Here is a 26,236-nt window from a genome sequence, read left to right on the forward strand (position 1 = left end):
ACCCCCAAGTATTTTATAGCAGAAGGGGACCACTGAAAAGAATAGTTAGCACGGAGGAGGGTAGATAGGGGTTAGGGGAGGTTAAGAGGTAGCGCTTCAGTTTTAGAGAGGTTGATCTTTTACACTGAGACAAGTCCGTAGGAATGTAAGACCTTAGAAAGTTTGGGAAGGGAGAGCAGAGGATTAGTGAGAGTTAAAAGGACATCATCTGTAAAAAGGCAAATCTTTGTCAGCTCCACCACCGTGATAGGGGCGTTAAAGTCCCGGTCAACAGCAGACAGAGAGGGCAGATGACATTGGGAGAGGAAAGCTTCAAGAGCGGCATCACGTTCCACCGGATCAGAAGGAATTTCAGAAGGAAGGGCATAAAGATTAGAATAGTAGCGAAGAAAAAACCTAGAGATCTCATCTGGATGATAATGTAAAGTGCCAGAGGAGTCCCTCAAAGCAGACAGCCGCCCGATCCCGTAGACGCCTGGCCAACATGGTATGGGCCTTATTACCATCTTCATAGAAACACTGTTTAGCATAAAGCAATTGGCGTTCTAATTTTTGGAGAGCTACGTCAGCCAGTTGGGACTGGGCAGCCACCAATCACCTCAAAACCAAGAGGGAAGAAGCAGAAAGCAAAAGCACTTCAAGTTTGGAAATCTGTTTACATAGCTCACAGGATTGAGCCATGGCATCACGTTTCAGCCTGGAGCCCAGGGCAATGCAGTGACCCCAGACAAATGAATTGTGGGCCTCCCCACAGCACAGCAGAAGAATAAACAGATCCCTCATTAGTGGCAAAGTATTCAGTTAGGCACGTCAGGATCGATTCCCGGGAGTGCAGAGATTTAAGGAGGGAGTCATTGAGGCGCCAATGACGGCACCGAGGGAAAGAGTAGAAAGGAGAGAAGGAAAGCCGAATAGGACTATGGTCCGACCAAGAGATAGGTTCCAGAGATACATCAGACAGCATGTGGACCATGGGCAAGTTCCCGAAAAAATCATCACTAAGTGTGCAATTTATGGGGATGAGAGTAAAGAGAAAACGACTGGTCCGTCAGATGGTTAATGCACCAGAGATTGTACAACAAAGATCCTCACACAAGATTGCGGAAAATTGAGGCCAGGCGCAAATGAGAGGGGGTGGCTGTAACCAAGTGACGATCCATAGAGGACGAACAGACCATATTAAAATCTCCACCCAGTAACCAAGCTGATGGAGAGTATTTATGGAGCCTAGCAAGGACCCTACATAGAAAGGCGATCTGGGAAGTATTAGGGGCATATCTAATACAAAGCAGGAGTGATTTACCCCATAGAGAACCCTCAATTATAACAAAGCATCCTGCAGCGTCAGCATAAGAAGAGGACACCTGAAGTGGGCAAAAGTGGGAGATTAACGTGGCAACCCCGGCCACTTTCTTGCCAGAGGAAGCAGAAAAAACCAAAGCCAAAGGGTAGAGATGTTGAAGAAAAGTGAAAGAGCCAGTATGGTCAAAGTGCGTCTCCTGGAGAAAAACTATGTCAGCACGCAGCGATAGCAACTCCCGCTGAAGGAGGCGCCTCTTAGGGGCGGAGTTAAGGCCCTTAACTTTCAAGGAGACGCACTTACGCCATAACGCAGGGAATGAGGAAAAGACCCAGCTACAAAAAGAAAGTACTTACTCAGGAATCCAAGATTGAAGCCTAGGACCAAGATGGAGACAGGAGACCAGCCAGGATTGGTCAACGAAAATCCAGAAGAAACATACCTAAGGAAAGAGAAAAGGGGCAAGGGAAAGAGGAAAAAACAAAGACAACAACACACAGAAAACAGTAAAAGAGAAGAAAACATGCCCATGATACACACAGGAAAAAAACTGCACCAAAAACAAACCAATGACCTGTCGGTCAGAGAGGAGGCCAAAAAACAGCAGGAGAAAAGGGTGTACACAACAAGAAACCTTGGATACTGTACAATTTCCGCCGCCATAGCCTCAGAGGGGGATGTGGAAGAGCAACATTCAGTGAGACACCAACGACACCAGTGGAATCCCGCCCCCAAGGCCACGACAGGTAAAAGGGCTTAAAAAAGAAGTGAGCATAAGTAAATAAAGGAACAAAAAATGCCACAAAAAGAAAAATATCAAATCTTTAGCAAGTCAAACCGGGGAGAACCACCATCAGATTCAACAGGAACAGCGTTGGCACATCAGCACCATCCAGCCTCTTTGGCGGGGGGGAGTGTCAGGTTCCATGAGGGGGAGCCTTCCTGTCAGCCTCAGAATGCCTGTTGCGAACTGGCTCCCATACTGGAGAGAGGGAAAGGGGCAGAGGAGTTAGACCCCAGTTCTCCAGGTGAGGCGTGGGCAGATCCGGACCGAGCAGAAGACCTGGAGGTCGGAGATAAAGCGTAGAACAGCAGAGCATCCATTTTTCCGGGCATGTAATGCAAATGGAAAGCTCCACCGATGAGGTGTTTGGTGGGAGTGCAGGGTTTCCAGGAGCAGTTGTAAGTCACGCCTCTTCCTCAGGGTGAGCCGTGAGAGATCCTGGTACAGCTGAATCGGAGTCACTATCAAAGTCAAAGGATCGCAGTGTACGAGCTTTCAACATAATGGATTCCTTAAGTTGAAAGTCATGCACGCAACAGATAACATCCCTGGGAGAGCCATTAATAGGCTTAGGGCGCAAGGCTCTGTGGGCTCTATCCAGCTTAATTTTATGGGAAGATGGTTCACTAAGGATAAGGTTAAAGATGACAATAGTATGCTGTAGCTGAGATATGTAGGTCCTGGTAGCATCATGCGCCTCCTCAAGACCCTCAACTCTGTCAGAGACTTGCTACAAGTCCTGACGGAGGGACGATATCTCTGCCCTACAAGTGTCCTTAACTTCTGCAATAAGGGAGCGAAATTCCTCCTTAGTCAGTATTTGTGATAGAAAAAGTCCCCAATCTGGAGGCACCGGCGTAGGTGCAGGTACACCAGAGCATTCAATATGAGCATCTGAGAGTGAGTCCCAGGGCACTTTCTCACCCCCAGCCGAGGGTGTCTTGGAGGGCCCCGGAGGGGTAGACTGCCCCTTATGTGAGTTGGAGCAGGTAGAGCCAGCAGGTAGCAGTGTAGACATTGTAACCCTCTGAGGTTTTGGAGGGATGGACAACAGGGGACTCCCAGGAGAACACCCCTGAGAGGCAGAAGAAGAGTAGGAGGCCTTCTTCATAACAGACAAAAGGTTTAGTTTTGTTCGCAGAAAGTTTGAGTTCATTTAAAACTTTTATTAATAGGCTGGCACTTTTATGGTTTTTCAGTACAGCTCCATTTTTCCTGAGCTCCCTGTATTGCTGTCAAGAATGTGATTTATCTCAGAAAAAGAATCTCCATAGGGAAATACAAGTGCTGTTGTTTATCAAAGTCTATGGTTTACAAAATTGGAGCTGTAAATCTATTAACAAAGCAAAGTCTGTTTATCATATTGGAAATAGGTTTGGCCTTCCAGAAAATATGTAGCCCATGGAAATTGCTTAAATATAAAGTCAAGCAGACTGGGGGGAGAGCAATGTTGTAAATCTTGCTGCATATGTATTTGGTACAAATACTGGGTAGCTTGTGAAACCAACTCTACCTGTATGAAAAAGGCACAAAATATATAATGTATATTTAATATAAAAAAAAAAAATTTCTTAGGCTATTTTAAGTAGTTTTAAATACAGTAGTGATCAGAATTTGCACCAGTTAAACCATGCATTTCTGGGCTTCTGAACCATAGTTACTAGACCCAGATTTAGCGGTGAAGTTCTATACGGGCATTAGCTACACCTTGTTATGTCACTATGTTAGACATATGTGTGTGTGTGTGTGTGTGTGTATATATATATATATATATATATATATATATATATATATATATATATATATATATATAATGTTTGCGTGTGTGTAAACTGTAACAGAAAAAACCTTGGCTATGTGTACCAGTGTGTTGTGACTTTCCTGAACTTAAGTCAGTTTTGGGGGCCTATGCTGAAGTTCTACTTATTTCAGTGGGAGTATTAGAGCAGAACCACATGGACAGAAGTGATATGTTACTCCTTTTTTTGTGTTTACAATTTCCCATTGAAGGCAACTTTTATTTTATTTTATTTTTTAATACACCCCCCCCCCCCTACAGTGCACAAAAGCATGTCTGCGCACCTTTTTATGGTACTGAAAGTTACAGATGGATTTGCAGAGTTCCACAGCCTTGCCACGTTTTTCTTTTTCTGTTGGTTCCATTCTATATAATGAAGTCATGTAATGAAGAGAAGTAATTAAAATGCAGGAATCATAATATAATTGAAAAAATGTTTTTTCGTGGACCGCATTGCAGTGCTGTATGGTTCACTAACGCAATATTTATCCTGATAGTACAGCATTATTCAGCTGACAGGTTATTTAACTTAGTAAAGGCAGCATATCACAGCTATTACAGAACAAAATGTACACTATTTGCCTAATAGGAGCTCTGAAAGAACACTGTGGACTCTTAGTTATGAGTCTGCTGTATTAATTAGAGGAGTGCTCCTCCTGCACTCTAGGTGGTTGGCAGGGTACTTTGTATACATGCATACACTGTCACTTACTGCAGAGAGGGATGTAGGGAGTTGGGGAGAGGCTGGAGGGCACTATCCTCACAATACATTGGACTTATAACGTTTTAGCTACTAGGAGAATGAAGCTGTAGCATGCAGCCCTTACAATTTTTATGACCACATAGAAAGTGGCTATTTGTCTGACAGTAAATGGGCAAGGGGTGCTAGATTCATCTATATACTATTGGATTATCTATTGGAAGAGCTAAACAGTTTTTGTCAACATCTTTTTTTCTGTTTTGCTTCTAGACTTAAATTACACAAAATGGGTCTCCACAGGAAATGAGATTGTATTTGTATTCCATACCTTGGCTGATCAATAATGTACCGATCTGTTTTTCTTAGGTTGAACAAGTGAGCCAGCTCACAGCTCTCGTACAAGCACAGCTGGAGTATCACAAGCAGGCAGTGCAGATATTACAACAATTGTCCTCAAAACTGGAACAGAGGTAAGCTCCAGATAGAAAGGATAGGTACATGAATTCAGAGTGTGTGTGTGTGTGTATGTATATATGTGTGTATATATATATATATATATATATATATATATATATATATATAATATATATAGATAGTCATGGCCGTATATGTTGGCACCCCCTGAAATTTCTCACAGGAAAGGATTGCAGTAACACACATTCTGCTATGCAAATGTTTATTCCCATTGTGTGTATTGGAACTAAACCAAAAAAGGGAGAGAAAAAAAGCAAATTGGACATAATGTCACACCAAACTCCAAAAATGGATTGGATAAAATGATTGGCACCCTTTCAAAATTGTGGAAAAATGAGATAGTTTCAAGCATGTGATGCTCCTTTAAACTAACTTTGGGTAAGTTACAGGTGTGGGCAATATAAAAATCACACCTGAAAGCAGGCAAAAAGGAGAGAAGTTCACTTTGCCTTTGCATTGTGTGTCTGTGTGTGCCACACTAAGCATGAACAACGGAAAGAGGAGAAGAGAACTGTGTGAGGATTTGAGAACCAAAATTGTGGAAAAATATAAACAATCTCAAGGTTACAAGTCCATCTCCAGAGATCTAGATTTGCCTTTGTCCACAGTGCACAACATTATCAAGAAGTTTGCAACCCATGGCACTGTAGCTAATCTCCCTGGGCGTGGACAGAAGAGAAAAATTTATGAAAGGTGTCAATGCAGGATAGTCCGGATGGTGGAAAAGCAGCCCCAAACAAGTTCCAAAGATATTCAAGCTGTCCTGCAGGCTCAGGGAGCATCAGTGTCAGCATGAACTATCCATCAACATTTAAATGAAATGAAACGCTATGGCAGGAGACCCAGGAGGACCCCACTGCTGACACAGAGACATAAAAAAGCAAGACTACATTTTGCCAAAATGAACTTGAGTAAGCCAAAATTCTTCTGGGAGAATGTCTTGTGGACAGATGAGACCAAGATAGAGCTTTTTGGTAAAGCACATCATTCTACTGTTTACTGAAAATGGAATGAGGTCTACAAAGAAAAGAATGCAGTACCTACAGTGAAATATGGTGGAGGTTCAATGATGTTTTGGGGTTGTATTGCTGCCTCTGGCACTGCGTGCCTTGAATGTGTGCAAGGCATCATGAAATCTGAGGATTACAACTGATTTTGGGTCGCACTGTACAGCCCAGTGTCAGAAAGAAGGGTTTGCGTCCGAGATCTTGGGTCTTCCAGCAGGACAATGACCCCAAACATACGTCAAAAAGCACCCAGAAATGGATGGCAACAAAGCGCTGGAGAGTTCTGAAGTGGCAGCAATGAGTCCAGATCTAAATCCCATTGAACACCTGTGGAGAGATCTTAAAATTGCTGTTGGGAAAAGATGCCCTTCCAATAATAGAGACCTGGAGCAGTTTGCAAAGGAAGAGTGGTCCAACATTCCGGCTGAGAGGTGTAAGAAGCTTATTGATGGTTATAGGAAGCAACTGATTTCAGTAATTTTTTCCAAAGGTGTGCAATCAAATATTAAGTTAAGGGTGTCAATTATTTTGTGCAGACCATTTTTGGTGTTTGGTGTGACATAATGTCCAATTTGCTTTTTTTCCCCTCCCTTTTTTGTTGAGTTTCAGTACACACAAAGGGAATAAACGTGTATAGCAAAACATGTGTTACTGCAATCCTGTGAGAAATACTTCATTTTCTAGAAAAATTTCAGGGGTTCCAACATTTACGGCCATGACTGTATATATAAAATAAAGAGAGAGAGAGCGAAAATGAGAGAGAAAAAGAACAAATGGCGCAGCACTCCAGATATTAATCCAAACATGAATGTTTCAGTTCTTCTATGGAACTATTCTCAAGCATTTAAGGGGGTACTCCAGTAAAAAAAAAAAAAAAAAGTTAAACAGATTTGTATATTACTTCTGTTTAAAAATCTTAATCCTTCCAATATTTATTAGCTGCTGTATGCTTCTCAGAAAGTTCTTTTCTTTTCTTATTTTTTCTGTCTGATCACAGTGCTCTCAGCTGACACATCTGTCCATCTCAGGAACTGTTCAGAGCAGGAGAAAATCCCCATAGCAAATCTCTCCTGTTCTGGACAGTTCCTGACATGGATAGAGGGGTCAGCAGAGAACACTGTGGTCAGACAGAAAATAAATTCAAGAAGAAAAGAACATACAGCAGCTGATAAGTACTGGAAGGATTAAGATTTTTTTAATAGAAGTAATTTACAAATCTGTTTAACTTTCTGGCACCAGTTGATTAAAAAAAAAAATTTTTCCACTGGAGTACCCCTTACAATATAGGCTAAAAAAAATTACACGTTTTCGATTGTTATCCGGAGTGCTCTGCCATTTGTCTTCTACATGTCCTGAGACCTGATCAATTCTGGGACGCTGCTACCCAAAGTATTTATGGCTAAGTAGTGCTACGTTTGATTTACATACATAGATAGATAGATATATAAATAGATACTAAAAGAGCAGCACAGCTCCCAAAAGTCCTTGCAAAAAATGCAATGGTGCTTGCATATATGGAGCCTTGGTAAGGGGCTCTGCGTTAACAAAAAAGTAGAAGTCTGCAGCACACAATTGAAGTGATGAAAAAAGTCCAAGTTTATTGCATCACTAGTGTAAAAGAAAAAAAAAAGACAGCTACCTTTCGGCAGCCTCACGCAGCATTATCAAGCTTCAAGCATTTGGTAGATAGATACATAGAAAGCACTAGATGACGTGAAATGGCCACAGACCATTTATATAGTTTTCTCTTTTAACAAGGCCCTTCTCAGATAACTTAGTTTAATGGGGTGGCCAGCTCTAGGAAGAGTTCTGATTATTCCAAATTTCTCCCTTTTAACCCCTTAAGGACCGGGGGTTTTTCCGTTCTTGCATTTTCGTTTTTTGCTCCTTGCCTTTAAAAAATCATAACTCTTTTCATTTTGTACCTAAAAATCCATATGATGGCTTATTTTTTGCGCAACCAATTCTACTTTGTAATGACGTCATTCATTTTGCCCAAAAATCAACGGTGAAACGGAAAAAAAAATCATTGTGCGACAAAATTGGAGAAAAAAACGCAGTTTTGTAACTTTTGGGGGCTTCCGTTTCTACGTAGTATATTTTTCGGTAAAAATGACACCTTATCATTATTCTGTAGGTCCATACAATTAAAATGATACCCTACTTATATAGGTTTGATTTTGTCGTACTTCTGGAAAAAATCATAACTACATGCAGGAAAAGTAATACGTTTAAAATTGTCATCTTCTGACCCCTATAACTTTTTTTTGCGCCGTGATCTGAAGTTTTTAACGGTACCGTTTTTGCATTGATAGGACTTATTGATCGCTTTTTATTCATTTTTAAATGATATAAAAAGTGACCAAAAATGCACTATTTTGGACTTTGGAATTTTTTTGCGCGCACGCCATTGACCGAGCGGTTTAATTAATATTTTTATAATTCGGACATTTCCGCACGCGGTGATACCATATATGTTTTTTTTTTATTTACACTGTTTTTTTTATGGGAAAAGGGGGGTGATTCAAACTTTTAATGGGGAGGAGTTAAATGATCTTTATTCACTTTTTTTTTTTCACTTTTCTTTTGCAGTGTTATAGGTCCCATAGGGACCTATAACACTGCACACACTGATCTTCATCATTGATCACTGGTTTCTCATAGGAAACCAATGATCGACGATTCTGCCGCATGACTGCTCATGCCTGGATCTCAGGCACTGAGCAGTCATTCGGCGATCGGACAGCGAGGAGGCAGGTAGGGGCCCTCCCGCTGTCCTGTAAGCTGTTCGGGATGCCGCGATTTCGCCGTGGCTATCCCGAACAGCCCACTGAGTTAACCGGCAGCTTTCACTTTCGGTTTTAGCCGCGCGGCTCAGCTCTGAGCGCGCGGCTAAAGGGTTAATAGCGCGCGGCGCCGCGATCGGCGCTGCGCGCTATTAGTGCCGGGTCCCGGCTTCACTATGACGCTGGGCCCGCCGTGATAACCTGTAACCCTGTGTACCGTGTAACCCTGCGTTATATCAGGAGAGCAGGACAAAGGACGTACCGGTACGTCCTTGGTCCTTAAGGGGTTAAAAATTGTGGAAGCCACTGTGCTCTTGGCACTTTCAGTGCAGCCGAAATTTTTTTGTACCCTTTTATGGGTCTGTGTTTTGATCCTGCCTTTGAGCATTATAGAAAGTTCTTTCTACCTCATGACTTAGTTATTGGTCTGATATGCATTGTCAGCTGTAAGATCAAAATAATGTACACTCAACTGAATTTAGCACAGGTAGACTTAGATCAGGGCGTAGAAACATCTCAAAGGCTGGGTTCACATTACGTATTTCAAGTACGGTTCCTGTATATGTTTTTATTATTGAAAACTGTATGCAACCGGGTGCATCCGGTTGCGTATGGTTTGCTTGCAATACGTTTTTTTCCCGTACTCAAAACCACATACTTTTTTTTTTTTTTTAACATGTGCGTTTCCCATTGACGTCCAAGTATACGGTTCCATACGGGAAAACCGTGTACGGTTTTTACTTTGCACATGCGCATTTGCATCCTAAAGTTAACATTTAAAAAAAATGAATTTATTTTAAATAAAATTTTCAAAAATGTATATTAAAAAAAAAAACGGACTGAACCGTATGCAATTTTAAAAACAGTATACGGTTTAAAAACGCATATGGTTTACTTTATCCCATACTGTTCCATCCGTTTTTTGCCATACAGTTTTCTTTAGAAAAACGGATTGAAAACAGTATGGCAAAAACGTGATGTGAACCCAGTAAAAGAGAAAAATGTGAGGCCATCAGATAAAAATTTCAAGTGTCCTAGCAAAGGGCCGGAATACTTATGTTGCTGAAAAATGTTAGTTTTTGTTTTTAAGAAATTTGAAAACGTTTCAAAAATTCTGTTTTTACATTTTTATTATGGGGTATCGAGTGCAGAATGATTAGGGGAAACTTGATCTGTTTTATTTTTTGTTTTTTTGCATAAGGTCTGAACAAAACAACAAAATGTGAGTCTAAAAAAGGGTCTTAAAATCTTACGGAATGCATTGTATGTCATGTTAGATATATCAATCTGCTCAGCATTTCCTGCTCTATACAGTGGGGCAAAAAATTATTTAGTCAGCCACCAATTGTGCAAGTTCTCCCAAGTTTTCATCATAGGTATACCTCAACTATGAGAGACATAATGAGAAAAAAAATCCATAAAATCACATTACTTGCAAATTATGGTAGAAAATAAGTATTTGGTCACCTACAAACAAGCAGGATTTCTGGCTCCCACAGACCTGTAACCTCTTCTTTAAGAGTCTCCTCTGTCTTCCACTCGTTACCTATATTTTTAATTTTTTTTTATTATTCATTTTTATTGGGTTTTTCAAGAAAAGTACAAACAAGCCAGGTATACCCAGCAACCGTTGTGATACTGTAACAATAGTACACAATAATATAACATTAAAACAGTGAAATCAACATTGGTGAATAATCACTTATTATCTTATCATTATTATGACAAGGACTATTAGATAAACATCATACTGAAAAGTAACTTTTGCAAGGCTGTGAATGATTATAATAGTATTCTCTATAGGTACATAGATATAGTTGTTTCTGGCCTATTAGTAAGTGTTGTCATATCACACTACAGAGTTGGATTGTGTCTTCTGGTCGTACGGAGATACCAGCCAGTAGTGCCACTTAGAGAGATATTTATTGTAAGTGTCATTCCCAAAATAAATAATTTTCTCATATGTACATGTAAGTCCAATTGCCGCAAGTAGGTCTTCTGAGTTCTGGACTTCGGCTGATTTCCAATTTCGGAGTAATACAGCTTTAGCAATTGCACATATTATACAAGTCAATGCCCTTCCTTTTAGAGGAATATTATCCACCCCTATCAAGAGGAGTACCAATTGGGGAGACCATAAGGTTGGCCAGGGGAATATTTCTCTCAACAGTTTCTTACAATGCAACCAGTACTGTTGAATGCTAGGACACATCCACAATACATGCAGCAGAGACGCTCTGCAACCACAGCCCCTCCAGCAGTTATAAGAAATCGATGGGTATATAAGGGCCAAAAGATCTGGGGTTTAATACCATCTCAAAGTCGTTTTCATAACAGACTCAACATGTGAAGAACATTTTATGTATAAGCGTGACATTTTAAAGGCTCCCTGGCATTTCTCTGCAGTAAATGAGGATTGTAGGTCCCTCTCCCAGCTTCTAAGAGGGTGGGATTTTACAAAGGAGGTATGGTGTATTAAGGCATTATAGAAGGGCTTAAGGCCCCTGTGGGCTCGTGTTATATATAGGAAGGCAAGTCTATCCATCCTGAGACCTGACAATGACATCCCCTGCAATAAATGGCGTATTTGTAAGTATTTAAAGAAGTCAGTAGCAGGTAGGGAGAATTTAGTACAAATGTCCTGGAAGGGTTGTAGTGTATTGCTGAGAAAAATATCTGCTATTGAAGCTATACCACTTGCTATCCAACCACTCATGTCAGTTTGTGGTAGTAATGCTTGAATGAGGGTTAATGAAAGACATGAGATGTTGGGTATGGTACCCGAGTCAGATATTTTGTGAAATGAATGCCATGCCCCAAGTGCTGCTGTCACCGTTGGACCCAGGCCTCTAGGTAAAGGTAAGTTCCAAAACGATAAGTATAGTAGATCCTTCAACACATAAGGTGATGCTAAGGACTGTTTAAGATGTATCCAAGGTGTGTCACTATCAGGTTGTACCCACCCCTTAAGCATAGATACTAGTGTCGCTATGTAATATAGTTTTAGGTCTGGCATAGCCAATCCTCCCTTGTCTCTAGTTTTTGTCATAATATGTAGTGCTATTCGTGGTTTCTTATAACCCCAGACAAACTGAGAAAGAATTGAGTGGGCCTTTGTGAAGAATTTGTCTGTCAGAGCAACAGGCAGGGTGCGATATAAACACAAAAATTTCGGGAGAACGAACATTTTAAAAGTGGCTATTCTGTCGGTCCATGAAATCTCACTTTTAGAGAAATCCTCCAACTCCTTCTGCACTTCCTCCAGGAGGGAATCATAGTTTAGTTTGTATATTAAGGATGGAGATGCTGCTAATGTAGTGCCCAGATAATCAATCCCCTTATCTCTCCAGTCAAAAGGGTATGTGGATTTAAAAAGGGCAATTTGTTGTGGGGACATATTAATTGGTAAGGCTTGGGTTTTAGATGAGTTTAAATGGTAGTAGGAGAGCCTACCATAGTTGGAGATTATTTCCATTACTGCTTCCAATGACTTCTCTGGATCTGTTAGGGACAGAAAAACATTGTCTGCATAGCGAGAAATAGTATGTATCCTTCCCCCTATTTCCACCCCTCTAATCCGCGCATCCCTTCGTATCGCTTGAGCCAAAGGCTCCATGGCCAACACAGATATGAGGGGGGACAGGGGGCACCCTTGTCTAGTGCTGTTTGTTAGGGAAAAACTATCCGATAATTCCCCATTCACAAAGGTCTTAGCCGTAGGATTATGATACAGCGACTCTGGCCGTCACAATTGACCCCTCAAAGCCCATATGTTGGAGGACGGAGAAGGCGAAAGACCACCGAAGGCGGTCGAACGCCTTCTCCGCGTCTAGGGCCAAAGCCAACATGGTTGTCCCTCTAACGGAGACATGGTGTACTACTCTCAGCATCCTTCTGGTGTTGAAATATGTTTGTCTGGATGGGACAAATCCCGCTTGGTCCACATGGACCAGATGAGGTAGTAGATTAGCTATACGGGACGCTAATATTTTTGTGTAGATTTTTATGTCCTGGTTAAGTAATGAAATAGGCCTCAAATTTTGGGGCACATCAGGGGTCTTTCCAGGTTTGGGTAAGGTAATAATTACCGTATATACTCGAGTATAAGCCGAGTTTTTCAGCACGATTTTTCGTGCTGAAAACACCCCCCTCGGCTTATACTCGAGTGAACTCCCCCACCCGCAGTGGTCTTCAACCTGCGGACTTCCAGAGGTTTCAAAACTACATCTCCCAGCAAGCCCGGGCAGCCATCGGCTGTCCGGGCTTGCTGGGAGTTGTAGTTTTGAAACCTCCGGAGGTCCGCAAGTTGAAGACCACTGCGGCCTTCAACATCATCCAGCCCCCTCTCACCCCCTTTAGTTCTGAGTACTCACCTCCGCTCGGCGCTGGTCCGGTCCTGCAGGACTGTCCGGTGAGGAGGTGGTCCGGTGGGATAGTGGTTCCGGGCTGCTATCTTCACCGGGGAGGCCTCTTCTAAGCGCTTCGGGCCCGGCCTCAGAATAGTCACGTTGCCGTGACAACGACGCAGAGGTGCGTTCATTGCCAACGTACTTCTGCGTCATTGTCAAGGCAACGCCTCTATTCCGGGCCGGAAGCGCGGAGAAGAGGCGCCCCCGGTGAAGATAGCAGCCCGGACCACCTCCTCACCGGACCACCTCCTCTCCGGACAGCCCTGCAGGACCGGACCAGCGCCGAGCGGAGGTGAGTACTCAGAACTAAAGGGGGTGAGAGGGGGCTGGATGATGTTGAAGGCCGCAGTGGTCTTCAACCTGCGGACCTCCGGAGGTTTCAAACTACAACGCCGATGGCTGCCCGGGCTTGCTGGGAGTTGTAGTTTTGAAACCTCTGGAGGTCCGCAGGTTGAAGACCACTGAGGGCGAATGATGAGAAGAGGATGATGAAGGGGGGGTGTGGGGATGATGAAGGGGGGTGGGGATGATTACAAGGGGATGATGAAGGGGGGATGTGTGGGATGATAAGGGGATGATGAAGGGGGGGATGTGTGGGATGATAAGGGGATGATGAAGGGGGGGATGTGCGGGATGATAAGGGGATGATGAAGGGGGGATGTGTGGGATGATAAGGGGATGATGAAGGGGGGGATGTATGGGATGATGACAAGGGGGGATGTGTGGGATGATGACAAGGGGATGATGAAGGGGGGATGTGTGGGATGATGACAAGGGGGGATGTGTGGGATGATGACAAGGGGATGATGAAGGGGGGATGTGTGGGATGATGACAAGGGGGGATGTGTGGGATGATGACAAGGGGATGATGAAGGGGGGATGTGTGGGATGATGACAAGGGGATGATGATGAGAGTCTGGTTGATGACAGGCGGTGATGATGATGAGGATGTTAATGACGGGTCTGGATGATGACAGGGGGGGATGAGGTATTTCCCACCCTAGGCTTATACTCGAGTCAATAACTTTTCCTGGGATTTTGGGTTGAAATTAGGGGTCTCGGCTTATACTCGGGTCTATACGGTAACGCTTGGGAATTGTCAGCTGGAAAGGTACCAGTTTCTAGCGCTACTTGAAAAAAATCTCTCAAATATGGCGAAAGGATGGCCCTAAATCATTTATAATAATGACTGGCAAACCCGCCAGGCCCCAGAGCTTTACCTTTTGGGAGGGATTTTGTTGTTTCTACTTCAGATGGTGTAATAGGTAAGTTAAGTAGATTTAATTGTGCCTGTGTTAATTTAGGAAGGTCCAAAGATGAAAGAAGGAATTCGTTTCTGCTTCTAAATTTGGCGAGGTAAATATAGAATCTCTAAGATTGTAGAGGCGGGAATAGTAATATTGAAACCCATTTGCTATATCCTTTGGTGCTTGCAATTTTAGGTTAGTTTGCGGATTAATTTTTTTTATATGGGAGTCTGCTTTTTAGTTGCCGCGATTTAAGACGTGCTGCAAGTAGTTTCCCTGCCTTGTTATTCGGTGAGTAATAAGTTGCTTTGGTTTTACGAAAGGCACGTTCATAAGACTCTAATAGCAGGCCCCTGAGTTCTAGCCTTTGGTTCCTAAGGGAATCCGCTAAAGTAGAGGAGGGTGAGGATTTATTTTTAGATTCCGTCTCCTGGATGGAACACAGCAAGTCTGCAATACGTTTTTCTTTTTGTTTCTTTAGTATCGCATCCTGCTTGATGAAAGAGCCTCTAATGCTAGCCTTGTATGCATTCCATAGTATACTGGGGTTGGGCGAAGAAGGTGCATTATATTTAAAAAAAAACTCAGTCAGATCTGAATTAATCTTTTCCCTATGCTGTGGTATTGAGAGTAGGTAGGAATTACTTCTCCAAATATATGTCTGAGTGGAATCATACTGCTCTGATATTGTTAAAGTTATAGCTGCATGATCTGTCCATTTGATCAAACCTATGGAAGATTCCTTTGCCAGTGACAACAGGGATCTGTCAATCAGTATAAGATCTATACGGGAGTAGACATTGTGCACCCCAGAATGGAATGTGTAATCACGCTCCCCACCATGATGTATACGCCATATGTCATAATACTCCTCCTTCCACAGAGACATTGCTAAGGATGGGGAGGATCTTATCACATGTGAAGTAGTATCTACCTGCGGATCAACAGTAAAGTTATAGTCTCCACACATAATCACATGACCCTGTCTCACTGATCTAACCCTCCGAGCCACTCTACGAAAGAAGGACAGTTCTGCTGTATTGGGGGCATATAGCGATACAATTGTATATGTAACATTGTTAAGGGAGCATATCAATATATAGAACCGCCCTAGTGGGTCCGCATGGTCTGCTATTTTAGAGAATGCTACAGTGTTTTTAATTAAAATTGCCACCCCTCTTTCTTTAGAATGATAGTGTGAGTGAAAAAGATGTGGTAATGCTCTGTGAGACAATCTGACGGCATCCTGTTGCAAAAGATGTGTCTCTTGGAGACACAGGACATCACATTTTAAAGCTTTCTCCTCCCTCCACAAATAGGACTATTTAGGCCATTGGTATTGAGACTAGCAAACTGTAGTACCATTGTATAATAGTAAAAAAATCATATACATTGTAAAATAGAACAAATCATGTATAAGAGACTTGGCACCTCCCAGCAAGGGCGCCTGCCCCTCTATAGACACAGCAATGCAATGAAAGAAATAGACTGGACATACACCAACAAATAAACATAAGAACAGACACATGAAACAAAAACAAATGCATAACATGCATAAACCTGTTGGTCAGATGAGTTGTGACAGGCCGAGGTCTGTCAAAGAACAGGGGGTAACTGTCCATGCTGCAGCCTATAGCTGCGCACACCGGAGAAACGTCAATCCGTTACACAGTTCTTCACCTTATAGCGGAATTCTGCCTGTAAGTCCAGCTTCAGCGAACTGTAGCCCATTCTTCTTAGTTTGGATGGGGGTTTGGCAGGTGGATCCGGAAATGCAGTTTTCCAAGTGTTAAGGAGCTTCTTTCCTTCTTCCGCTGATCTAATGAGGTGATGTTCGTTCTTGTAGTGAACTAGCAGATGCTCCAGGAAACCCCACTTGTATGGTATCTTAGCTTGTCTCAGAGCACTTGTAATACAGGATAAGTCCCGGCGAAGCTGTTAAGTCACTGCTGATAGATCTGCAAATAGTAGTACACCATGATACGGGGCAGGGAGGCCCCCATTTTTCCTGGAGAAAGTCATGAGAGCTTCTTTCACTCTGAAGAAATGAACCCTCGACAAAATGTCACGAGGAATAGTATCCGGCAGGTGTCTGGGTTGCGGTACCCGATGTGCACGATCTATTTCTAGGTCGCTATCTGAGCATTCAGGCAGGGTGGTTTTAATTAATGCATGCACATGTATGTCCTGAGGCTGGACTGTTTCAGGCACTCCTCGTAGCTTAATATTATTTCTCCTGCCTCTGTCTTCAAGATCAGCCATTTTTGCTTTCAGAGTGAGTACTTCATCCTCTAATGTGTTGTGAGCGTCTATTAAGGTGTTATGGGAGTTTGCAAAGTCCCCAAATTTTACTTCCATATGATCCACTCTGTTCCCTAGATCTTAAGTCAGCTCTTATGGGGTTAATCAAAGTTCGCATGTCCAGCAGCATAGATCGGTGCTGCAAAAGCAGCATCTCTTTCATAGCAGTGTCAGTCAATGTAACATTAGAGACTGGTAGAGCTAATAAAGCTTCCTCTCCTGTGTTTCCAGATGTTAAGCTGTCATTTCTAGATAAGGAGTGCTTTGATTTATCTGCTGAGTCTAATCGCACTCTCTGTCTGAGCGGGTTCTGAGAGGGGGATGATGCATCTGAGTGCGAGGCCTCCCTGTTATCTCGCTCTGTGTCACTCACCGCTCGGTTCACTGCTTCAGGAGATTCGGATCGTCGGGTGGCATCCCGGTCCTCCAGTGTCTCCTCCCGTGTTTACCCTGTCAGCAAGGTAGGGTCAGAAGTAGATCTGCGTAGTGAATTATTTGCAGGGCTGCGAGGTGAGTCAGGTGAAGGAGCGCGGCGCGAAGTTTCCCTTAGGCCGTGCCCGGCGCCATCTTGGGAGGTCTCCTCTCTCCGCACAAAGTAGAATTTCGATAACTTTGCCTGCTGTGCAAGTCTCTTCTTTCTCGTGGTAGGCATGCTACTAATGCTCCAACACCCTAGGGTATATAAATCTTGAAGCTGGATGCTAGAAATGTCGCTTTATAGCGGTGCTAAACCCGGAGCTCAGCACTCACGCGTGCATACAGCTAGGCAGCCAGACCACGCGCCCCCCCCCCCCTCGTTACCTGTATTAATGGCACCTGTTTGAACTTATCAGTATAAAAGACCCTTCTCCTCAACCTCAGTTGTCGCACTCCAAACTCCATTATGGCCGAGACCAAAGAGCTGTCAAAGGACACCAGAAACAAAATTGTAGACCTGAACCAGGCTGGGAAGACTGAATCTGTAATAGGCAAGTAGCTTGGTGGGAAAAAATCAACTATGGGAGCAATTATTAGAAAATGGAAGACATGCAAGACCACTGATAACCTCCCTCGATCTGGGGCTCCACGCAAGATCTCAAAATGATCACAAGAACTGTGAGCAAAAATCCCAGAACCACACGGGGGTCCTAGTGAATGACCTGCAGAGAGCTGGAACCAAAGTAATAAAGGCTACCACCAGTAACGCACTACACCGCCAGGGACTCAAATCATGCAGTGCCAGATGTGTTCCCCTGCTTAAGCCAGTACATGTCCTGGCCCGTCTGAAGTTTTCTAGAGAGCATTTGGATGATCCAGAAGAGTATTGGGAGAATGTGATATGGACAGATGAAGCCAAAGTAGAACTTTTTTGTAAAAACTCAACTCGTTGTGTTTGGAGGAGAAAGAATGGTGATTTGCATCCAAAGAACACAATACCTACTGTGAAGCATGGGGGTGGAAACATTATGCTTTGGAGCTGTTTTTCAGCAAAGGGACCAGGACGACTGATCCGTGTAAAGTAAAGAATGAATGGGGCCATGTATCGTGAGATTTTGAGTGAAAACCTCCTTACATCAGCAAGGGCATTGAAGATGAAACGTGGCTGGGTCTTTCAGCATGACAATGATCCCAAACACACTGCCCGGGCAACGAAGGAGTGGCTTTGTAAGAAGCATTTCAAGGTCCAGGAGTGGCCAGCCAGTCTCCAGATCTCAACCCCATATAAAACCTTTGGAGGGAGTTGAAAGTCCATGTTGCCCAGCGACAGCCCCAAAACATCACTGCTCTAGAGGAGATCTGCATGGAGGAATGGGCCAAAACACCAGCAGCAGTATGTGAAAACCTTGTAAAGACTTAGGACTTGTTCACACGGCCATCTGCCTCTGTTAATAAATGCCCGTTCTGCAATCTGTTTGATCATTTTTAACCCGTCAGGTCAAACATTTTTTTTAGTATATCACTCTGTACCTAATCCTGACCATGTAGATCTAATTTTTGTGTCTAGCACCTTTTTTTTTTTTTATTACACTTTTAATTTAGCTCACTCTCAAAAGGGAGGGGGCATAGCCTCACTGTGCAGGTCCCCCTCCCTCAGTATGCTGTCTGCTCACATCTCCCCTGGCATTAGCAAAACTACAACTCCCAGCTTGTCCAGGACACAAGTTGACAGTGGGAGGATTTTTCCTCCAGCTGTGAGCCCTGTGCTCACAGCTGTCAGTCAAGGAAGTGTGTCCATGACGTAGGTGATGACTCATGGACACAGCAGGACTAGTATGTGTCCAAGCAGGCAGGGGGGAGCAGTTCTTTGGCTTTTTCAGTATGAAATACTAAACATTTTCTAATGAAAGCAATTGCAAAACCAATTGCTTTTGCATGCTTTACAACACATCAAAAGTTTTTGTATCTGACAGTTCCCATTTAAGGACTTTCAATTTTGCACCTAAAAATCCAAATGATGCCTTATTTTTTGCACCACAGATTCTACTTTGTAATGACATCAGTCATTGTACCCAAAAATCTGCGGCAAAACGGGGAAAAAAATTGTGTGACAAAATTGAAGAAAAAACGCCATTTTGTAAATTTTGGGGGCTTCCGTTTCCACACAGTACATTTTTGCGGTAAAAATGACACCTTCTCTTTATTCTGGAAGTCCATACGATTAAAATGATACCCTACTTATATAGGTTTAGTTTTGTCGTACTTCTGAAATCATAACTACATGCAGGAAAATTTACCGTATTTATCTGCGAATAACACGCACTTTTTAGGCTAAAATTTTTAGCCTAAAGTCTGTGTGCGTGTTATACGCCGATACACCTCCAGGAAAGGCAGGGGGAGAGAGGCCGTCGCTGCCCGCTTCTCTCCCCCTGCCTTCCCTGGGAACGCTGCTGTCGGCCCTTTTCACCCCCTGGTTATCGGCGCCGACAGCCAGGGGGAGAGAAGGGGCAGCGGCACCCATTGCCGGCGCCGCTGCCCCGTTGCCTCCCCCCATCCCCGGTGGCATAATTACCTGAGTCGGGTCCGCGCTGCTCCAGGCCTCCGTCGTGCGTCCCCGGCGTCGTTGCTATGCGCTGAACGGCGCGGCGCATGACGTCAGAGCGCCGCGCCGTGCATAGCAACGACGCTGGGGACGCATGACGGAGGCCTGGAGCAGCGCGGACCCGACTCAGGTAATTATGCCACCGAGGATGGGGAGAGGCAACGGGGCAGCGGCGCCGGCAATGGGTGCCGCTGCCCCTTCTCTCCCCCTGGCTGTCGGCGCCGCTTCTCTCCCCCTGGCTATCGGTGTCGGCACCGATAGTCAGGGGGACAGAACGGGCAGCGGCGCCGATAACCAGGGGGTGAAAAGGGCCGACAGCAGCGCTCTAGACCCCAGGAAAGGCAGGGGGAGAGAAGCGGGCAGCGACGGCCTCTCTCCCCCTGCCTCTCCTGGGGGTATATCGGGGTATACACGCGCACACACGCACACTCATTTTATCATGGATATTTGGGTAAAAAACTTTTTTTACCCAAATATCCTTGGTAAAATGAGGGTGCATGTTATAGGCCGGTGCGTGGTATACCCCGATAAATACGGTATACGTTTAAAATTGTCATCTTCTGACCCCTATAACTTTTTTATTTTTCAGCATATGGGGCGGTATGAGGGCTCATTTTTTGCACCGCCGTGATCTAAAGTTTTTAGCAGTTCCATTTTTGTTTGTTTTTCTTTTTTTCCATTTTTTCATGATATAAAAAGTAACAAAAAATATGCTATTTTGGACTTTGGAATTTTTTTGCGCGCATGCCATTGACCGTGGTTTATTAACAATATATTTTTATAATTTGGACATTTCTGCACGCGGTGATACCACATTTGTTTATTTTTATTTACACTGTTTTTTTCTTTCTTTTTTTTTTTTTTTTATGGGAAAAGGGTGGTGATTCAAACTTTTATTAGGGAAGGGGGTTAACTTTTTTTTTTTTTTTTTTTTTGCAATGTTATAGCTCCCATAGGGGGCTATAACACTTCACACACTGATCTTTTGCATTGATCAATGGTTTCTCATAGGAAACCATTGATCAATGATTCTGCTGCTTGACTGCTTGTGCCTGGGTCTCAGGCACTGAGCAGTCATTTGGCAATCAGACACCAGGAGGCAGGTAAGGGGACCCTCCTTGTGTCCTACAGCTGTTTGGGACACTGTGATTTCACTGCGGCGGTCCAGGACAGCCCCCTGAGCGGACCGCCAGCACTTTAGTTTCACTTTAGACACAGCGATCAACTTTGAACGCCGCATCTTGCTAACTAGGTGAAAACTCCTCAAAACGCTCACGGTTATACAAAACAGGCACACTTCTAAGCATAAGACATATTTTATTTACCTATTTGCTAAAATCTAAACATAGTGAAATATAAACAATGAATCATGGAAGTAAGAATCAATACATTTACCGGATATTTTATCATCACTCCGTGATTGGGGGACTCCTCATCGATCGTAGGAGGTACCCGTCTATGTCTGCATCACACAACGCGTCCGCTGTGGCTGGAAATCCCATTGATTCGGGGAGTTACCAGAGTTTTTGGCCCTGATTTACCACGCCTTGTGCAGTCCGTATATGCTCAATAATTGGACGCGGTGATCACATGTGCTACTAGTTAGGGTTAAGTCTTGTTTGTGCGCGCTTACGGTTATGCGCTTTTTTACACACCATGTTATATAAGTGTGACATATCACGCATGCCCAGTAGTTGTTTACCAGAAGGGGTGGCGTGGGATCAGTACTGTTAAACCAATCACCATCCATCCTCCTCATGTGCAGATAAGTCACAGAACTTGTTGCTCTGAACTTAAGTAACCCTTATTTTTATACAATTTTATAGAGAACAAGAGCCATTACTATTCGTTAAACAATTCATCATGACTCTAGCTATGCTAAATCAGACAATCACACAAACTTGTCAGAATCGTATCACACGGCCTATCACGGTAGCTGTGGCCCAGTGTTATAGAACGGGAGCGAACTCAGGACGTACAAGTACTCACTGAGTCCTTAAAGGGTTAAACGGGTTGCAAACAGCTGTAAAATAATCCCATTGATGTCAATGGGATTTTTTTCCAATCCTTTTTTATCCATATTATCCGTTTGCTTCCTGTTCCGTTTTTTTGTTTTTTTTTTACGGGAGAAATCGGTGCATGCAGTATTTTTTCTCCCGTCAAAAATAACGGAATAGAAACGGATATTATAAATTTAACATTGAAGTCTATGGCAGACGGATGAACCTTTATTGTCATCCATTTGCCCCCCTGGTTTTTAATATCCGTTTCTGAACTGTTATTACTTCTGAGCATGCTCAGAAGAGGTTAAATCAGCAGACTCCTGCAGTGCTGAGGGACTACTACTACTCCCATCATGGAACATACTCCTTTCCATGATGGAAGTAGTAGTTCTCCCAGGTGCGGGAGTCTGCCAGCGGCTGGGGAGGCTACATTAGTGTTTGTACTACTACCCCCATCATGGAACAGTGTCTGTTCCATATTAGGGGTAGTGGTACAGAGAATAAGGGATTGATCGCATCGGGTCTCACTTCTGAGACCCGATGCGATCAGCAGTTATAATGCAGGGGAGCGGGCGGCATGCTGCGCTCCCCTGAAATGTACATACTACTGTGTAAACTTTAATTTTGAAATCCTCCCCGGGAGCCCTGAATGGCCGCCACCGAGGAGCCATTCAGGGCTCTCGGCGGGGTTTTCAAACTACTACTTTGACCCCCCAAATGTATGCCCCCCATGCATACATATAATAATGAATTGGCCCTGGCCCCAGTGTGCTTATCCTTATTCTCCCCACCCCCGTGTCCCTATTTCCCCTCCTGCTGCCTGCTCCTCATCTTCTTGGAGCAGGTCAGAGCGGGACATGTCGGGAACCGGCGGCGGTGAATGAATGAATGAAGCCGACATGTCCCACATGTAGGCTTCATTCATTCATTCACCGCCGCTGGTTCACCCCTGGCTCGCCCACCGGGCAGACTGACAAACCAGAAGCCTGCACAGAGCCCTGCTTGTCCCTCCCACACTTCCTGTATTTTGCAGGGACAAGACAGCATATTTTCACCCAATTTTTTTATATTACAGATATATATATATATAGTTATTATCTACAGTATATAAAAAGTTAAAAAGTTTTAGCAAATTACATGCTCACTTTTTAAATCTGCACTTTCGTTTTAAAAGTGCAAACTCATAGCTATTGGGCTACTCTTATTAGGATGCTCCTTACAATAACTGATTTGGGCACAACATTTAAAGTAAATTAATATAGAACCCATTCATTGATAGATTGACTGGTACATATGCAGGATGTTGGTCATCATCATTATGCAGGAATTTATGGACACCTAGCAATCACCATATAGACAAAAACAAAATAGTCTCGCAAAATTGCAGCCTTTTATTCCATTGTGAATAAAATGATTGCATCTGCTATTTTTGTGAACCTGGAGAAGCTTGTGCAGATTGTTATTGCAATTATGATCATATTATAGGTCAATTCAAATGATACATATGTATTTCCATTTTTGAGCTATAGACGTGTTAATCTTTATCAATTATTATGAAGTTTTATTATGTTCTTTTAAAAGAAAAAAAATGTTAGCTGTCCATGATTATTTTCCAGAAAAAAAAGAAGAAATCATGGTAGCCATAACCATCCCTTTCAGACTACCACTCTTTATCTGTAATCGATTTTCCATTCTTCATATACTATGCCTACTGGCTGTCTACATTAGAGCATCGCTCTAGAAGACCATTTTCAATGCAATTTTAGATGGTTGTCTCAAACTGGCTTCACTGTTATCTCTGAATGTGCTGTACAAGACTTACTCCTCATCTTTCTGGCATCATATCATTTTGACTTCTGGCCATCTTTTCCCCGAGAGAGTGCATATGTGTGTGGGAGTGTATGCGTAGGGGTAAAAAGACAGCTGTTCTAGTATAACTACAATAGTAGAAAAAAGTCTCAATCTGTGTTATCATTATATGACAAGCTATAATAAATTCTATGAACTTGCATACAATGCAGTATTGTTATACACCTGCATGAATAGAATCATTTCTTGAAAAAGCTTAGTTTACCTGTCTGTAATTCTATAATATAGCAGCCTAGAATGTTTCTGTAGATCAACTAAAAAAATAAAAATAAAAACAGAAGAAATGTGATATAATGTTATGATTACAGAGCTTAGCAAAATTACCTGGCTCATAGTTCTGCCTGATAAAAAGCTCGGATAACGCGGCTCGATAAAATGGCACAGCAGCAGAGCTCAGTTTGATTATATCTTGTTAAAACAACTTAGCAGAATGTTAACACAGAATCAGACAACATCAGGAGTTGATAAAATGCCGAGATAGCATGTACTTGGTAAAATGTCACATTAATAAAGCTTAACGGAGCTTTGTTAAAGCCTGATAAAATGCTTTGATAACTTAAGCTGGTGAAGGTTTATCTCACTGTGTGCTTGCCGTGTTGCATTTTGTACATATCAATAAGCGGTTAGAATTATATTATGGTTGCTGGCACAACTTCAGCTTTTTCCTTCATTAGACTGGGCAAATGACTAGAACAAGTGGTACGGAAATGAACAATTTTTTATTTTTTGTACCTTTTACTTTGTGTGGTGGAAATGTGTTTGCACCAAATTTATTAACCTCTTAAGGACTCGGGGAGTGCCTGTACGCCCTGAGCCCGGTCCCGGAGTTTAAAACGGGGTCACGCCGTGACCTCGCATCACACTGGGTCGGGACCCTGGGCTAACAGAGTGCGGCACTGATCATTGTGCCGCGCGCTATTAACCCTTCAGACGCGGCAATCAAAGTTGACCGCCGCGTCTGAAAGTAAACGCTTCCCGGCAGCTCAGTCGGGCTGAACGGGACATCGCAATAAAATTGTGATGCCCCGATCAGCTAGGACGCGAGCGGAGACCCCCTTACCTTGCTCCGTCGCGTCCGATCTGGGTTTGATTGCTCCAAGCCTGAGCTACAGGCTTGAGCAATCGAGCCCCTATCTCGCTGATCCATGCAAAGCTATGGCTTTGCAGGGATCCGGCTAAAAGATCAGTGTGTGCAGTGTTATAGCCCCCTATGGGAGCTATAACACTGCAAAAAAAAAAGTGGGAAAAAAAGTTAACAAAGGTCATTTAACCCCTTCCCTAATAAAAGTTTGAATCACCCCCCTTTTCCCATAAAAAAAAAACTGTGCAAATAAAAATAAACATGTGTGGTATTGCTGCGTGTGGAAATGTCCTAACTATAAAAATGTCATTAATTAAATCGCACGGTCAATGGCGTATGGGCAAAAATATTCCAAAGTCCAATATAGCGTATTTTTGGTCACTTTTTATTTAATGAAAAAATTAGTAAAAAGCGATCAAAAAGTCTGATGAATACATGATGGTACCGATAAAAACTTCAGAACACGGTGCAAAAAATGAGTCCTCATACCGGCCCGTATACGGAAAAGTAAAAGAGTTATAGGGGTTAGAAGATGAGAATTTTTTACATATAAATTTTCCTGCATGTAGTTATGATTTTTTTCCGAAGTACGACAATATCCAACCTATATAAGTAGGGTATCACTTTAACCATATGGACCTACAGAATAATTATATAAATGTGTGTGTGTGTCTGTTTTATGGGAAAAAGTGTGCCATTGGGATTATGGACATATATATTGCACTTTCAATATGCAATATAATAAACTAATGGTGAAATCCCCCCCCCCCCCCCATTTCATTTCCCATAACCTTATTTGATAAACCTCCCCAATTTTATGTTTATTGACTAAAAATAAAATGGAGGGGATTGGATATAAATTGTGGAAAAATTTGCCTAATTTCTCCTCCACATTTTATGTGGCTGACCTGGCCTAGTATAGTCTCCACACTCTCTGGCGTTGTTGCTTTGCTCTGTGGTTCAGCGCAGCTGCATGGGAGGGAGAACTTGGGAGTAAGTGACTTCCCTTAAAGGGGTACTCCGGTGGAAAACTTTTTTTTTTTTTTTTTTTTAAATGAACTGGTGCCAGAAAGTTAAACAGATTTGTAAATTACTTCTATTAAAAAATCTTAATCATTTTAGTACTTTTTAGCAGCTGTATGCTACAGAGGAAATTCTTTACTTTTGAATTTCTTTTTTGTGTTGTCAACAGTGCTCTCTGCTGACACCTCTGTCCGTGTCAGGAACTGTCCAGAGTAGCATAGGTTTTCTATGGGGATTTTCTCCTGCTCTGGACAGTTCATGATAAGGGCATCAGGTGTCAGCAGAGAGCACTGTGGACAACACAAAAAAGAAATTAAAAAAGTAAAGAATTTTCTCTGTAGCATACAGCTGCTAAAAAGTACTAAAATGATTAAGATTTTTTAATAGAAGTAATTTCAAATCTGTTTAACTTTCTGGCACCAGTTCATTTAAAAA

At 42.9% G+C, this 26,236-nt stretch overlaps 1 protein-coding gene across 3 annotated transcripts in view; it reads left to right on the plus strand.

Moving 5' to 3' along the window:
- The window catches only part of SH3GL2 (SH3 domain containing GRB2 like 2, endophilin A1), a 175,315-nt gene that overhangs the window by 141,704 nt on the left and 7,375 nt on the right, over positions 1-26,236 (plus strand). For 2 of the 3 annotated variants that reach the window (XM_056519716.1, XM_056519695.1), the window contains exons 7-8: positions 4,949-5,052; positions 10,051-10,071. In XM_056519716.1, coding sequence (XP_056375691.1) covers positions 4,949-5,052; positions 10,051-10,071 — 125 coding nt within the window. The remainder of the gene's footprint in view (positions 1-4,948; positions 5,053-10,050; positions 10,072-26,236) is intronic. The other variant, XM_056519706.1, reaches the window with a different exon arrangement.

The sequence above is a fragment of the Hyla sarda genome, chromosome 1 (genome assembly GCF_029499605.1).
Source record: "Hyla sarda isolate aHylSar1 chromosome 1, aHylSar1.hap1, whole genome shotgun sequence".
Lineage (NCBI taxonomy): Eukaryota > Metazoa > Chordata > Amphibia > Anura > Hylidae > Hyla > Hyla sarda.